This window comes from Drosophila arizonae, chromosome 3 (genome assembly GCF_054131065.1).
Source record: "Drosophila arizonae isolate 15081-1271.41 chromosome 3, UAZ_ARI_1.0, whole genome shotgun sequence".
Taxonomy (NCBI): Eukaryota; Metazoa; Arthropoda; class Insecta; order Diptera; family Drosophilidae; genus Drosophila; species Drosophila arizonae.
In genome coordinates this window covers 18,808,908-18,824,642 of record NC_142923.1, presented here as the reverse complement: position 1 = coordinate 18,824,642, position 15,735 = coordinate 18,808,908, and the positions used below count along the sequence as shown (strand labels likewise).

At 36.3% G+C, this 15,735-nt stretch overlaps 2 protein-coding genes and 2 long non-coding RNA genes across 7 annotated transcripts; 1 reads left to right on the top strand and 3 right to left on the bottom strand.

Moving 5' to 3' along the window:
• The first annotated feature begins 273 nt into the window (after positions 1-273).
• LOC149269820 (uncharacterized) lies at positions 274-10,776 on the top strand. Its single transcript, XR_016268991.1, has 3 exons — positions 274-457; positions 10,170-10,306; positions 10,487-10,776. It is a non-coding gene; the product is annotated as an uncharacterized LOC149269820 (long non-coding RNA).
• Positions 8,393-9,018, bottom strand: LOC108612066 (uncharacterized). The gene is made up of 2 exons (XM_018004958.2): positions 8,862-9,018; positions 8,393-8,794 (listed from the first exon to the last, which is right to left on the bottom strand). The coding sequence occupies exons 1-2, from the start codon at positions 8,871-8,873 to the stop codon at positions 8,435-8,437; spliced, it is 372 nt and encodes a 123-aa protein (XP_017860447.1). The 5' UTR covers positions 8,874-9,018; the 3' UTR covers positions 8,393-8,434.
• LOC149269819 (uncharacterized) lies at positions 10,499-11,126 on the bottom strand. Its single transcript, XM_089463780.1, has 2 exons — positions 10,969-11,126; positions 10,499-10,905 (listed from the first exon to the last, which is right to left on the bottom strand). The coding sequence occupies exons 1-2, from the start codon at positions 10,978-10,980 to the stop codon at positions 10,561-10,563; spliced, it is 357 nt and encodes a 118-aa protein (XP_089319906.1). The 5' UTR covers positions 10,981-11,126; the 3' UTR covers positions 10,499-10,560.
• A 2,489-nt stretch (positions 11,127-13,615) lies between these two features.
• On the bottom strand, positions 13,616-15,639 carry LOC149269818 (uncharacterized). 4 transcript variants are annotated; one of them, XR_016268990.1, is made up of 3 exons: positions 14,951-15,620; positions 14,335-14,864; positions 13,616-14,210 (listed from the first exon to the last, which is right to left on the bottom strand). It is a non-coding gene; the product is annotated as an uncharacterized LOC149269818 (long non-coding RNA). The 4 variants fall into 4 exon arrangements; XR_016268988.1 differs by having other exon boundaries at positions 13,616-14,273; positions 14,335-15,639; XR_016268989.1 differs by having other exon boundaries at positions 13,616-14,265; positions 14,335-15,639.
• Between the last annotated feature and the right edge of the window lie 96 nt (positions 15,640-15,735).

Sequence of the window (15,735 nt, the reverse complement as noted above, 5' to 3'; positions counted from 1 at the left end):
TACAGATACAGATACAGATACAGATACAGATACAGATACAGATACAGATACAGATACAGATACAGATACAGATACAGATACAGATACAGATACAGATACAGATACAGATACAGATACAGATACAGATACAGATACAGATACAGATACAGATACAGATACAGATACAGATACAGATATACAGATAATTTGCTCCACTTCAAATGGATATTTCCCTTTAATACCGGAACAATGGTGTTAAATACAATTTATCCATTTCAGAGATTTCACTTTAATACAGCGAATTAGAGGCATTAATTGTTAATTTGAGTTATAAAACTGAGTTATCGGTATGAAGTGGAACAAATTGTATATTATTTGCAACATCTGTATAAAAGGGCGATTCGTCTTAAGTATAATGCATATCGAGTGTGTTAACGTGTCGTATACGTGATTTTGATACTTATTAATTGTAATTGACGTAAGTAAGTGCGAAAGCATAGCAAGTGTGTTTAAGTTATGATAATTGGAGTGATTCCATTTTGCTTCTGTAAGCAATCGGCTTCTTTAAGTATTCAATAATATTAAATAAAAAAAAAAAAATCCTTAAAAATACGTAGGTAAATCATATCAGAATATTATATATCTCTTAAAGTGCCTATTGATGCCAAATGCTTCAAAGATTTTAAAATTTGTACTTAGAAATTCATTAAATGTTGACGCTAAATTTCTCACAATTTTTGTTATGGGTATCGATTTTTCTTTTTGACTATACGCCCTTGTAGGCTTTCAGCAGATGGTTATTTAAAATGTTTCCATGATAATTGCAAGTTAACGAAAAGCATTTTTGACATCGTTTAGGACTTCTTCTCCATATCAAGCAAAAAGCGACCCCAATCTTCCCGCAACGAGCAGGTTTCTTTTTGGCGTTATCGCACTCGTCAACAACAATAATAAAAGGCAGTTGGCAAATGCAGCCATAAATTATGAACATGAAAGGCAAGGTGTCTACGTGTATGCGAGTGTGTTTGTTGGGGAGATCCTCGTTCGCCTCCCTTCGGTGTCTCCCTGGGGTCCAATAACGCAAAGAGGCCGCACAAGGCCGTAGGCAATGCAGGGTTAATAGAAAGTATATGTGCCTGTATGCGGGTGTGTGGGCATGTGTAAAAGTTATAAACATTTATGGCAGCTACTTAAAAATGTCAAGCGAAAAAATTATGATAATGATACGTGACATTTGAAAGCAATAACAATTTAGTTAGCACGCACTTTTTGATTACATTCGAAAAACTCGACCAGCTTTTATTTATGAGTTGCCTACATAAAATTGAAAAATTGCCTTTAAAATTCGTGGGTGTGTTTGTTCGTATGAAATACCTACATGAGTGTAATAACAATAATCATAAAGTACACCACCATAGAATGAGGCATTGGTAATAACAATCTAAGCAGCAGAATAGGTAGCCTCGACTCTATAATGCTCTATGATAGAATATTTATTAGAGCATATTAATGTTATAATATATAACAATTGCGTCTTATTTAATAATACGTTTACTCAGTGCTTACTATTAGCTTCTTAGTGCTGCCCATTCGTAGGTAAGTTCGTTAAGTCCGTTAAAATCATAAGCATTCCCTCTCGCTCTCACTAGCTAGCAGCTAGCTTTATCTCTTTCTCGCTCTTGGACTGTGTGCTGGCAGGCATAAGAAATTAAAAGCGCTGCAACTAAAGCGCAAACTCACACGAATAAACCAGCTCTCTCACTAATACTATTGCAACAGTGGGAGGCAATCACGACAAAATTGAACAGAATTCGAAAGCGATTCTCGTTCTGTTTCTATGTATCGGGCCTAAGCATGACAATGAGTGCGAGTGAGAGAAGAGTAGTAGTGTGAGAGTAGATCCATTGGTAGGAAATTCTTAGTGTCACGTTCAAGAGTTTGGATTGTGCTGGAATTATGACAGATGTATCGAAAACAAAAATAGTCAATCAGTTAGTGGCCAACTTATCGAATCAATAATAATAATACAAAAAATGTTTGTATATACATTAAATTAAATAAAAACTTGAGTAAAAAAGAAAATTCTTTAGTTTTGCGTAGGCTATGCATTTTATGAAATTAACAAAGTACTAGGAGCTGGCGAAGCTGTCCTTGAAGTGGTCAGAGGGAAGGCGGGGCGGCAAAGGTGGGTCTGCGACCAGGCAGCCAGCAGCAACTACAATAATAACAACAACAACAACAACAACAACAACAACAACAACAGCAACAAAGCACACATCCTGTATGTCAACTGAATAATTCGTTGCATGCACAAAAGGCATGCACTCACATCCGGTTTCCTGTCATTCTTTTCGCCACAGAGGGTCGACGAGGTACGCAACGGGAAGAGGGGAGTGAGTGAGTGGGAGCGGCGCAGCAAGAGCGAGAGAGCAAATGACCGGCTTGCAATTTATGTCTATGTGTTGGTGGCTGCAGCACGTTCTTGTTGCTGTTGTTGTCTTTATGGCGTGTTTGGTATTTGTTGCAACTTTTGTTTTGAATTCCTGTGGCCTTGTCACACGCTCCAAGCGCTTGCAGTTAAATTTATGTTTTAACAAAAACACACACACACATGCAAATCCCTTAACGAACAATGAATGCATAAAAGTGTTGCACACAACGCGAACCGTCTCTCTCTCTCTCTCTCTCTCTTTCTCTCTCCCTCTCTTACCAGAGCCATACAAATGCATGAAAGAGTAACAGCCAGTGAGTGAGCGAGAGAGTGAGAGAGGGAGAGATGGGAAGAGAGTGAAAAAATCAAGTACAGTGACGGCCAAATGCCAGCACCACGTCTCTTGTAAAGCAGCGTATAATCCACTGATTGCTCCCAAGGTTCAGCTTTCAACAATGAAGGACACTCCAAAGGAGTTGGACGATGCGCAGGAGGTGCCGGGACAATGGGAGTGGCACCAGGCAGGGGCATGGCTATGGCCTGTAGCTGTCGGGTCAACGGATGCTGTTGCTCTTTTGTGTCAGGGCACTGAAGTGGGTATGCACAGCTTGACAATCAAGTTGACAGCGGGAGTATAACAGGAGATACATTGAAATTTCACTTGATGTTTCAGGAATGTTCTGAAATTGTTTCTAGTAGCTAAATGTCTCAGATCATACTTATTCGATGCAGTCAAAATGAGGTCTATAATATTAGTACTCTTGGGGCTTTTTACTAGATCTAGGAATCCGAACATAAATGAAGATAAAGCTAATTTCTTTAAATACATTACATTGATATTTACTGTATTACTATTCCTTTAATATAAATTCAATGATTGATCTGCTGCAGAGGAAAGTATTTGCTTTCTATTTCAATATATTTAGTTCGCTCTGCAAAGCAAAAGTGTAACTCAGCTTCTACTTAGCTCTGGAGGGCTTTCTTTTTTATTTTCGCTGCCCTCTGAATGCTGCTGGAGACTTCGTTTTGATGCAGTCTGCAGTTGTCGCTCGAGAGACCTGCCAGAGTTATGGCATTAATTTTGCATATGAATACGGAATATGGACAACTGGATATGCTGTAGCTGTTAGAGCTATGCATGAGAATGTTGTGGCTGTTGGAGTAGTCTCGACAAACGCGCCCTGTTGGGTCAGGTCATGCCTCTTTTACACCTTTCTACGCTTGTCGCTCTGCCAAGCAAAAGTCCGAGAATCGTCGCATTAGGGCCTCAATTTTCACATTAATTTCGCTTGCAGCTCCGGACATGCTCAATTGGCCAACACTGTCGGCTCATTAGCAACACGAGCCTGCTACGGAAAGCAGCCCCGCAATTCGAGCAGCCCCAAACGCATGCAGATGCAGAGAGGACATAAGAGCAATAAACTGTTAGCTATGCAACTGCATTGCCTTCTCGAACGACGGCCAAAAAGAGGAGTCAAACTGTCGTTTGGCTTTGATTCGCCTATTGAATTGCCTGAACTATATACAGAAGTTTTTAGAGATTGTTTGCTCGATTCTTTCCCACTATAATTGGCAATAGGAGGAAAGTAATTTTGTATTTGGTTATTTCTCTGTTATAATTACCATTGTCTAGCTATTTTATCATTCATTAGTTATTACGCGTATCATGACTATTACCATAATCTTCATCATTATCATTGTGATTATTAGAAAACATATTGATTATTATTTGTGATTGGTATTGCTCAATTTTTGTCTACTTCATATTATTATATATCATATCAAATATATAGAATCTTTTTATTATCAGCAACATAATTAATATCATCGAAATTAAAAATTATATATTGAATTAATTATATTTAATTCATAAAATACTTCTTCATCATTATCGAATCTTGAATAATGTCAATCGTTATATCCTTATGATTAGCATTATAATTCATAATTGTCATCATTAGCCTTTTCACAGTTATCATCATTATTATTAGATCAATGCAAACACAGTTAATATTTGCCAATTCATCGAATCGATTTAGAAATTCAATTGAAAAGCAAGGCAAAAGCAAAATGTTTGCATTTTCGTAGAATAAAATGTGCAGCGCAAAAGTATGCAGTACTTGGGAAATAAGCCGTAAAACGCCCGTAAATCGGCTCAATAAATTTTCAAATCTTTTGCCATTTGCATTTTGTCATATCGCTCGGGCTTCATTAGGCAACTCCCAAGTAAATCAACATAGCTGCCAGACAAGCACAAAATGTTCAAATGATATACAACGAGTTACCTGAACTGTATATGTGTGGAAGTGTGTGTGTGTGTGTATGTACGTGTGTGTTAAAGTTGCCAACGCAGCAGCAGCTCATTGTCGACTGCTGTTGTTGCTGTTGCTGCTGCATTTAAGTAAAATGAATTGCCTGCAATTTATTTTTGTTGCTTATCATATAAATTGCACTCGCCTGCAAGTCATTATTTGGCACATTTGCGCTCAATGGCTGCACATTGCCTGCCCGCCCACAGCCGAAATTTGTGGCAAGTGGGCGTGTCAGTGTGTACGTGTGTGGGTGTGTGGGTGTGTGTGTGTGTGTGTGCGCGTGACGAACCGGAAGCCCAGAGATATGCCGGCAAGAACAATAGCAACAACAATTTGGCCAACTGGAGATGCTGCCAGGTGGCCTTTGCACTTGGCTGCGTTTTTAAGCCAAGGCAACGGCGATGCAAGCCAGCCAGTGCCAAAGGGCAAAGGTTGCAAAATAGCCATTGGGGATATGCCCGTAACTGGCACTTAAGCAGTTGCTGCTCTTTTATTTACCACTTGCAACTGCCGCACAAATAAATTTCCGGTTTCCCTTGCCTTTCAGAGCACCAAACACAGCAAAAATAATAAATGATAACGGTTTGCTTTTTTTTTTTTTATTGTTATTTATTTATCTCTTTCTGATATACGTTAAGATGGAAAGCTGTCTTCAATTATAGAAAATTCTCGAATTGTTTAGTTGCGTATATAAAAATTTATAAATAATATATAATTATTTCTAGTTTTATAAAAACGAAAATAAACAGCTGATAAGAAATATAGAAAGCTCAATAAATACGAATTTGAATTTATTGTTCCATCAAACAGCTCGTCAAGCTGCATAGCAAAAATTGAGAGCGCGAGTTAGTTACAAAAGGGTTTCTCCTAGGGGCACGAACCACATATGTCGTATCTAATTAATATTAGACTTCGCTTCACTGTCAATAAAAATGAAACTGAATTGTTGCTATATTCTTAGGGGAATACTCCACAGCTACCACATTCACATTCCACATAGACTTTTTTTCAGTTAGCCAATGGAATTCAAATGATAGCAAACGGTAACAGGAATCGTGCAGGAAATATATATTACAAATGCAATTGCAATTAACATGTCGGATTATTGGGTCAGATAAGAATGACATTTACAAATTGCGCAGTACAGACACACATAAAAAAAATGTATAAAATAAAATTATTAAATAGAAAAAAAAAATAAATAAATAAATAAACACAAATAATAAATTAATATAAGAAATAAAATTGGGGTCTGCGACCGTGAAATCTGAGAGAGACCAGAGCAGAGATTTCATACAATACGACATACTTGACCCACTAAAGTACATCCTATCAGAATATTTTATTTACCTTGCCCAACAAATCGCTTTTTGAACGTCAAGCGATCGGCTATTGAAGCATCTATAATACTCTATTGAGCTCATAAGTAAATCGAAATATTTGTATTCATTTGTATGTGCTGCGCACTCGCAGTTGATTTTGTATTATTAGGACACACTTTTGGAATGTTTAATCTCAACAAATGTTGTAAAGTTCAGTTGAGCTTTACAAATAGTACACATTCTTTTTGTATAATGTATTTTGTGTTGTGATTCAAGCTTATTATCTAAATATTTGTTAGTTGACAAGATTGAGCTGAGCATTGGGTGAAAATAACTTGCAGAGCATCCGAGAAGCTTGCAGCATCAGTGAGAATGAATTTCAAGTACTGTGTAAGTATATGAGAACATACATACATATTTATATAAGCTCATGCGTTTGTGCTCTCACCATCTTATTCGTTTTCTTAAGTTCTATCACTCACTCTCTCTCTCTTCTTCTATCGCAGTTGCTGCTGTTATCACTGCTGCTAGTCGGCGCTAGCGCTAAACCGCGTGCAGATCCGCCTTGCTGGACGTGGCCCGACGAGCCACTACCTCCCTGCGCCCAAGGATAAAGCTGATGTGGGAAAATATACTGTAATCGACTGCTCGCTACTCCCCACCAAGAGCCAAAATGTGTTGGGAGTCGTTTACTTTCTTGTAATCATCTCGTACCATTTGCAAAAACAATTAAACTTCCATAAAGTATACAAATAAGTTTCTTTCTGGTAATCCTTTAATGCTCATGTGGCTGCGAACCTTTCAGTAATTAGTACGGTTTTTTATTTCCATCGCAAAACACACATAAAGAGCGCGAGGTTTTATTGCCTGCGGATTGAAATAAACCATTGAGTTTAGAGTTGCGTTTAGGGTCAGCAGATGCCAACAAAGTGCTCAAGAGCAAACACATGCACATACTCGTAATATGAGTCTCGTTTGTGCAGTTAGAATTCAAATAAAACGAATTTACCCAGCGGAACGCACACTCTTTCTCTTTCTTCCTCTCCTGTCTTATTCACTGTTGCTTCCACTGACCACTGTACCTGCACTCCTTTACATTGTTGCCAAAGAAACCAAAAATAATTTAAGGCAGCATAGTAAATGGGAAGACAAAGCAAAACAAAAATCGAGAGCGCAACAATAACAACACGTTACACTCTCTGTGCGAGTGCGAGCAGCGCAAATATGAACGCAGCCGAATATCGCTTAAGACACACACACACACAAATGAAATGCGAGTGTGATAGAGTGAGATGTACATAGATATGTGCAAATGTAAATGCCAGGGCGATCGAGTGAGATATATATACATATGCACAAATAAGTGTACATGCAAGCAAAGCCGCCAGTCAGCAATGAAACTAGCTTCGGCTGCTCAACGAACGAACAACAGGCAGATTTTTATTAAAACAGAACTGAATGTTTTTTATTAATACCGTTTATTGAGCATTGAAGATTGTCCACAATGTAGGCGAAGCCACGCGGCAATTAAAAGCGGCGATGATGTGCATGATGTTTCTGATTATGATGTGAGTTGTGGTGATATGGACTGTGATGTGGGTTGTGATGGTAGTTTTGTTGCGGTTTGTGGTATCCACCTCGATTGCCTCCACCACCACGGCGTCCACCATATTGCGGCGCTGCCAGTGAAGTGGCGAAAACAGCAAGTAACGAAAATAATATTATCTATATTCAAATATAATTGAAATATAACTTTTGTTAGCAATATAATCTATATACTACACGAAAATATTATACTGACCAACAGTTTCATGACGGCGACTCTGCCAACAATGAACTCTAGAGCGCACTGTCTGCGTCTTTTAAGTCAAAAATCTCAACTGCCGAACCCACTGTAGTCATTTACATACTACATAACTTATACCTGAGCAACTGAACTGTAACCCAAAGGAAAACGCACTTATCTATATTTATGCGGGTCGACTTATCTACACTGAACATATGCCCTCATATATGCTGGAATGCCCTTATGCGTATTTTGACCTGTGTTTCCATTTCGGCTTTTTGGAAAATTGAAGATTGCACACCATAAAAGTGGATTAGCTTGGCCCTTTCCCATTCTTCAATATTTAAATGCCATGCGTGTCACATATGTTAATCTAAGTTGGCATTGACACATTCCAGGATCAGCTATGCAGAGATAGTGTTGTCTAGGAGTCCACCCGTAATTAACGAGCAGACTAACATATTGCATATCAGTGAAGCTGTTGAGAACGCTAAGAGAGATGTAACATCTGGCTACCCAGTATGAGTATGATTCCCTACAACAAGTTAGACATATTCCGATGTTTGTAAATTTTAGTCAATAAGGTTTATTAACTTTGTTGATCTTAATAGCCAGGGCGTCCATGTTGTCCGCCTTGTTGACCGCGTCCGCCTTGGCCGAATACTTGTTGACCACGATCACCTGGTCCGAATCCTTGTTGACCGCGACCACCTTGGCCAAATCCTTGTTGACCGTGTCCGCCTTGGCCGAATCCTTGTTGACCGTGTCCGCCTTGGCCGAATCCTTGTTTACCGCGATCACCTGGTCCAAATCCTTGTTGACCGCGACCACCTTGGCCGAAGCCTTGTTGACCGCGATCACCTGGTCCGAATCCCTGTTGACCGCGACCACCTTGGCCGAATCCCTGTTGACCACCACGCTGGGGTACGGCCAGAACAGCCACGATCAGTGCTAAGAATATGATCTTCCAAAGGAAATAATAAAATTCATAAGTTTTTGAACACAGTCCAAGAATCTTTATGAGAACTTACGAATAACTTCATTTTGAAAATTTGTTGAATTTGATGCAGCGCTTCCAAAAAAGTTCTACTTGGAATGCATCAAGCGAAGGGGCTTTTATACCCGGCAATCGGGAGAGATTGGCATCAAAACATTTGCGGAACAAAAACAAAGAACGGAAAAAACAAATTTATTTCTATATATACTATATATTTAATGTACATTTAATGTACATTGCTTTTTTTTTTTACTAATATGTACACACATACAGTCTGGAGCTTATCACGAGCGTCTCTTAAAACTAAGCGACGAAAACAACCAAATTGATTAGATGAATCAGCAAATATAAGAAAAAGCCCCCCAATTCGAACTGAACTTGACATAATATACAAAACTTTTCTACTCAAAGTGTAAGTGATATGATATGCAAAGTAGCTGTTAATTAATCAATTAATATGCAAGACTATAAATTCGGTTAGACTGACATGAGATGGTGCAAAGCCATAATACCTTACATGCCCACTCTAATATGTTTAGGGTATAGAGCACTGATAAGCATGCATATAAAATTCAGGCAAGGTCGAAGAAACCGAAAACAGTAATAAATTAGAAAACTAATGTAAATAAAAAGCATAATCAATATAATAAATATAATAAACAAGGAATCCGTATTTATGCCCCGCATTATATAAAAGCAAAAAGTAGATCAATACACAGATAAATGCATCGAGGAGAACTTCTTAAACTTTTACATTTGCAAGTTGTATCATATTTGTATTATAAATGTAATTATTTCTTTATATAACATATTCTATATAAATGATACGATCGAGACGCAATAATTTGTTCCCTTCTAAATAAAAAATCGCGTTAAATTGAGAAATATTCTATTCCGTCGAAAAAATGCATTCTCGACAATTAATTTTTAATTTCTGTATAAATCGAAAAAACACATTATTATTGGGGCTCGACTGTACTTGATGCTATATCAATGTGGCTTCTTTATTTAATATTTTAATTACATCATTTTATATAGTTTTACATATTTTATTTATATATATTTCAATGTGAATTCGTTTTCGAAGTCATTCTTATTGCCATAATTAAAATTTTATTTTATTTAATTTTTTTATTTTTTAATTTGTTTTATTTAGTGTAGAAAAGGTACAATCAGGTATAGTACTTTAACAACACATTTATATACATAAAATTAGGACCACACCTCACTCAATTTGTGAGGACTGAGAAAAAAAATTAATTTAATTTAAATTATTTTAACTCATTCTACTAAAAGAATGATTAATATATATTTCAGAACTATCATGTTTATTTTTTTTCAGAAATACTGACAAAGTCTAGCCATTGATAAGAATTAAGAATTGAGAAGTATCTAATTTGATTAGAGCATAGCATGCTTAAGGCTGGCGCTTCAAGACGAAATAAATAATGAGATATATATTCATATGCTCATCCTACGGTAATGTTGAACTGCTTCACTGACATTTTCCTTATTCATTGCCAAAAACACATTTAAATGTGAATTTTACATAGCTTCTTAGGGATCAACACCGTCAAGGACAGCTAAAAGCTGTCAGCAGTTTTTAGCAAAAGCAAAATGATTATATCAATATACTTTAATGGTTTTTCTCCCTAACAGTAACAAGAAATATTTATTGTAGCATTCAGTAAGTTTTAGGCCGTATGGCTTATATCTTTATTGAATTTGAATGCTTAATAACGACCGTGAGGATTGTGTCCACCGCCGATGCCATGTTGATTGTGTCCACCGCCGAAACCATGTTGATTGTGTAAGCTGCCGTGTCCACCGCGTCCGAAGCCCTGCTGACCGTGACCTCCTGGTCCGAAGCCTTGGTGACCGTGAGCTCCTGGTCCGAAGCCCTGCTGACCGTGACCTCCTGGTCCGAAGCCTTGGTGACCTGCTCCGAATCCTGGTTGACCGAGTCCACCTGGTCCGAACCCTGGTTGACCGAATCCACCTGGTCCATAACCAGGTTGACCAAGTCCACCGCCATGGGGAGCGGCCAAAACAGCCACGATCAGGGCAAAGAATACGATCTTTGAAAGTAAAAAACATAAGTCATTCGTTTTTGAGTAAATTTTGTGCTCTTGAATACTTACGAATAATTTCATTTTAAAAGTTTGTCGATTTTACTTCAGCACCGCCAAAAATGTTCTAACTGTACAGCATTGAACAACGCGCCTTTTTATACACGACAATCGTGAGAGATTGGCGTCGAAACAATCGCAAAATAAACACAAACAATGGGAAAACCACCAAAAATGATTTTTTCAAATTAATTTTGTATATACAGAATATATAAAAGTGTATATAAAATGTGTTATACATATGTATAAATATACATAAGTCTGAGCTTATCAAGCGCCCCTTGAAGTAATGGAAGTGACGCTGGCAATGAAAGACCCAACGGAATTCGGAAACAATTAAATTGTTGATAAGAACCAATAAAATTGTATATTGCTTTGTAAAACGAAAACAAAAGTATATATACTCAGTTCGTAAACAATACATATGCATTATATTTAATAGCCACGCCTCCTTCTGACTGTTACATTAGCTTTCACAAAACTATCCTGAAATCCTATTTTTAATGATTTGTTGCTGGGAATATAGTGGAGCACGTAGAGAAACCAAAGCACTTATTATATTTTTGTCGTAGATGCTTAAAACATATAATATTCAAAAGTATATATAAATAATATATAATATATATTGTAATATAATATAAACATAAGTATATATATATAAATATATAAATATATAGTATATATTTTAATATATTTTATAGGTCACATTTAAAGTGCTTAAATGGCATACACATAATTTTATAGCATACTTTAAAGCAGCTGCGATTATTGAGCAGGCGACAGAGTTGTCAAAACCTTTTTCAGTCATACGTTCCACAAACTTAAACATATTTAGCTGAGAGCAGTTTATAGATTATACTCAATGGGATTAGCGAAGGTGCAAAAATATCAATTTAAAAGTTCTCGTATATATATGTATACCATTTTTTTTAAGTGTATAGAAATACACATATATTACAGAAAATTATAATAAAAAAAAAAATTAATTAATTCTATATATAAAGACATACCGTAACATACATATATGTCCGTTTGATATATTTTTCAATTGGCACAGATATTACAGAAATGAAAAAAAAAAACAAAAAAATAAATAAATAAAAACAAATATGATTTTCATCATAGTTCAATATGCCCATCGGAACAAATTTATTTCTAATAGATTATAGAGTGTGAAGTCAAATATGTCTATCTCTTTCTCTCTTGCCTACATACAAGCTGCTTCACATATATACATATATATAAGGAGCATTTGTAGTAAACAGAACTAAATTATTGGCGTAACCGAAGACACTTGCTCTTAAGCTTTTTAGATTGATGGCTGAGCTTATGGCATAGCACGATTTTGACTATCGGAATCCAGGACTGCGATTCTAGTGGTAAATAGTAAGTACGCATAATGAATCGCCAGAGCAGTCGCAGGGAATCGCAGAGAGTGGCTTTTGGAATAATTTCCCCACAGCTGATGCGTTTGCATAAATCCTTTTAAGGCGTTTCGCCACTGACTGTTGCCTGAGGGGGCGGGGGCGACGGCGTTGGCGGAGGATTGCTGCGACTATGCCAGCGATAGCTGAAGCGAGCTAATTAAAAGCGTTGCCACTAAAATTGTAAGAAAATGTTGCACAGCTTTGTAAAGGATTTGCGATTCACAGCAGTGCGCATCCGCATTCGGATACGCAGTATCCGCATCCGCATCCGCATTCGCTTTCGCATCGCAGAATCCGTAATTCGCAGCAGCGACAGCGAGTCGAGTTTTTAATGTTTAACGATTTGTTTTCTTGTCGTGTCGTGATTTGCTTTTGGGGACTTAGATGAATGCATTAAATATTGAAATTAATGGATTTTCCGAGCGCAACAATTTCATTTGTGCTCGCTCAGTTCAGTTCAAATATTCCGTTTAAATAAGCGACAGTACTATCACTTGCCCTCCAATACAAATTTTACTTTAATCTCAACTCTTTTTTATGTATGTATACATTTATATTGTATGCATGTACTTAAACAGTTTCTTTGCTCTATAGATAGCTGACCTTTGTTAGTTTGCTCAGCATACTCTGTTTTGTATTTCTTGTTTCTCTTGTGAAAACATATTTATTATATTATATTAGATACCCTGTAATAATCTACAAACTATATATATTAACACGAGAATCAATCAAATAACTGTAGTACCATTACCAAGAGTGATTTCTTATATATTCAGGACAACTTGCTACCCTAAAAGTAAATAGTTAATATATTTATTTATTTATAAAATTCAACAATAAGCAAATTTTGTATTACACTAGTCTATTTTTAAGCTAAGGGAAGTAAAGTTAAAAATTTATAAAATATTTTTAAAAAATTATAAATATCTTCCAGACTAAATTTTTGGGATATGCTCGACTAAAGAGACCCTGTAAACAAAAAACAACCATATACAGTAAACCAAATAGCTAAAAATGTCACAGTAATCAATTTAGATAATTAACTTGATAAATTGGATTCGATCAACATTTAGATACCCTGTATTTAAGATTTTGCCTTAAAGTGAAATACATACAGAGGGTACAAAGCTTTAGAGTTTCATTTTGTACATTTGTTATTTATTCAATACTAGCTGGCCCGGCAAACGTTGCATTGCCCTCTATATTATTTCTAGGTAAAAAATTGTTGAAAGCTATGTTGTTCAGGCTGGGATACACTGATAAATTTATTAATCGGATTTTCATTCAAGCACCTTGTTGTAAACGACATTCTTCGTTTTTTGGTCGGGTGCAAGAACAAATAATGCGGATCGTTTGCCAACACGTGAGCATGCCACGTACAATTGACCATGAGAAAAACACGCATTTTCTAGATTGAGGCCACAAATAGTCAAAGATTGGCCCTGTGACTTGTTGATCGTCATGGCGAAGGCAAGACGAAGCGGGAATTGAATTCGTTTAAATTCAAAGGGCATATCTGTTGAGCTCATCGGAATCCTAGGAATAAGAACTTCCTCATCTTTAAATTTTCCTTTGAGTATCAACGCGTGAATCACATTGCTCATCAGTTTTCTTATCACCAAACGCGTTCCATTGCACAGTTTTGGTTGGTTTAAATTTCTAAGCATGCAAATCATGGAGAATTGCTCTTTTCATAGCTGTGTTCATTTCTTGACGCCGGTCAAGTTGTTCTTCCATATTGCCCATGAAGTATATTTGCAAGAATTTTTGCTGTGCATCTTCAATAGGTTGCAATGATCCAATGCGATGGCAAATCTGGCCTTGAATCTTTAAATTCAAAGCCATAGTTATAGTTATATTTACAAACACTATTTACAGAAATCTAACAAACTACATTATTCAAAATTTTTTTTTGGCAGTCATAGAAAATAAAATTTTTAACGTAAATTACCTTAAATATCCGTCTCCAATATTTTCCGCCCCAAATTATGTCATTTGGAAACAGGCATTGTATTTTTGAGTGTTCGCTAGAAAATGTCGTGATTCTAGTGTTTCGCCATAAAGCAGGGAACGCAATGGCTATGGTGACCGCTAATGGCAATGTCACTTTACCACTAAGGCAGCACAAACCGGGCGTTTCACCAGCAAACTTCAATGCGCCACAATGCTAGCAAACAACGTCCATTGGACCAATGCAAACTAAACGATTCAAGCTGTAATCAATGGTGCAATCATATCGAAACGCTGCTCGATTCAAATCAATCCTTGAACCATTTCTTATTGCCATTTCACGGGCTGCCTCTCTTTGAGAAGCACGAATTAAGGCCCTTCTTCCCTGGGTACTAACGCGGAGCCTTTCTCGGGCGATTTCTCGCTCTTCGTCAGATAATTGACTCGCGCTATTCCGTTGCCTAATTGCATTATGGGTCCGCCGGGAAAGATTAGATCTTCTAGGACGCGGCATTTTTATTAATAGTAATACTGCCCTCGCACAAAACCATATAAAACAATCGAGAAATATAAATATAAATAATTTACACAAATTTATGTTTGAGACAAACAAATACCTGAACTTTCGAGATATTTAGCTTTTGTAAAAGTCCAAAAATACAATTTTTAATAATTAACTTTTTTTTTTTAATTTCGAATTTTGAATTTTGAATTTTTTATTTATTTTTGATTGTTAGGTTTTAATCTTTTGATTTTTTTTTTTAATTTTTGCAGATTTTTGATTTGAAATATTTATAAAGTTTAAAAGTCCGAAAATATAAAAAGCCAAAAATACACTTTTTAATAATTACCTTTTTTTTTTTTTAATTTCGAATTTTTAATTTTTTATTTATTTTTTGAACAGTCAGGTTTTAATCTTTTGATTTTTTGCAGATTTTTGATTTGAAATATTTTTCCTTTTGATTTGAAAAATTTTTTGTTTTTTTTTTTTTTTTTTTGAATAGTCAGGTCTGCTCGAGGTCAGGAGACCGTAGACTGACTGACTACATTTGTTTATTTACTTCTACACTATTGTCAAAACTGTCACTGTTACCAAGCCTACTGGGTATAAAAAAAATTTGAACATTTGGGGAAAAAACCGCGTTTTTCAAGTATTCGGCAAATTTTTTCAGTATTTTTAAGACCCTATACTAAACTCGTTGCGGAGACAAATCTAACAAATCAAAAACCATGAAAATTGGTTCAGCCCAAATCAAGTTATAAGCGGTCTTCACTTTTACACAACTTTCTTTTATATATATAGATTTATCTGTTGTAAAAAGTTGATTAACTTTGGCACATCCTCACCCATCTTTGAGCCGTTAGGTTGCTTGCCATAATATTTTCAATCAAAAGTAGCTGC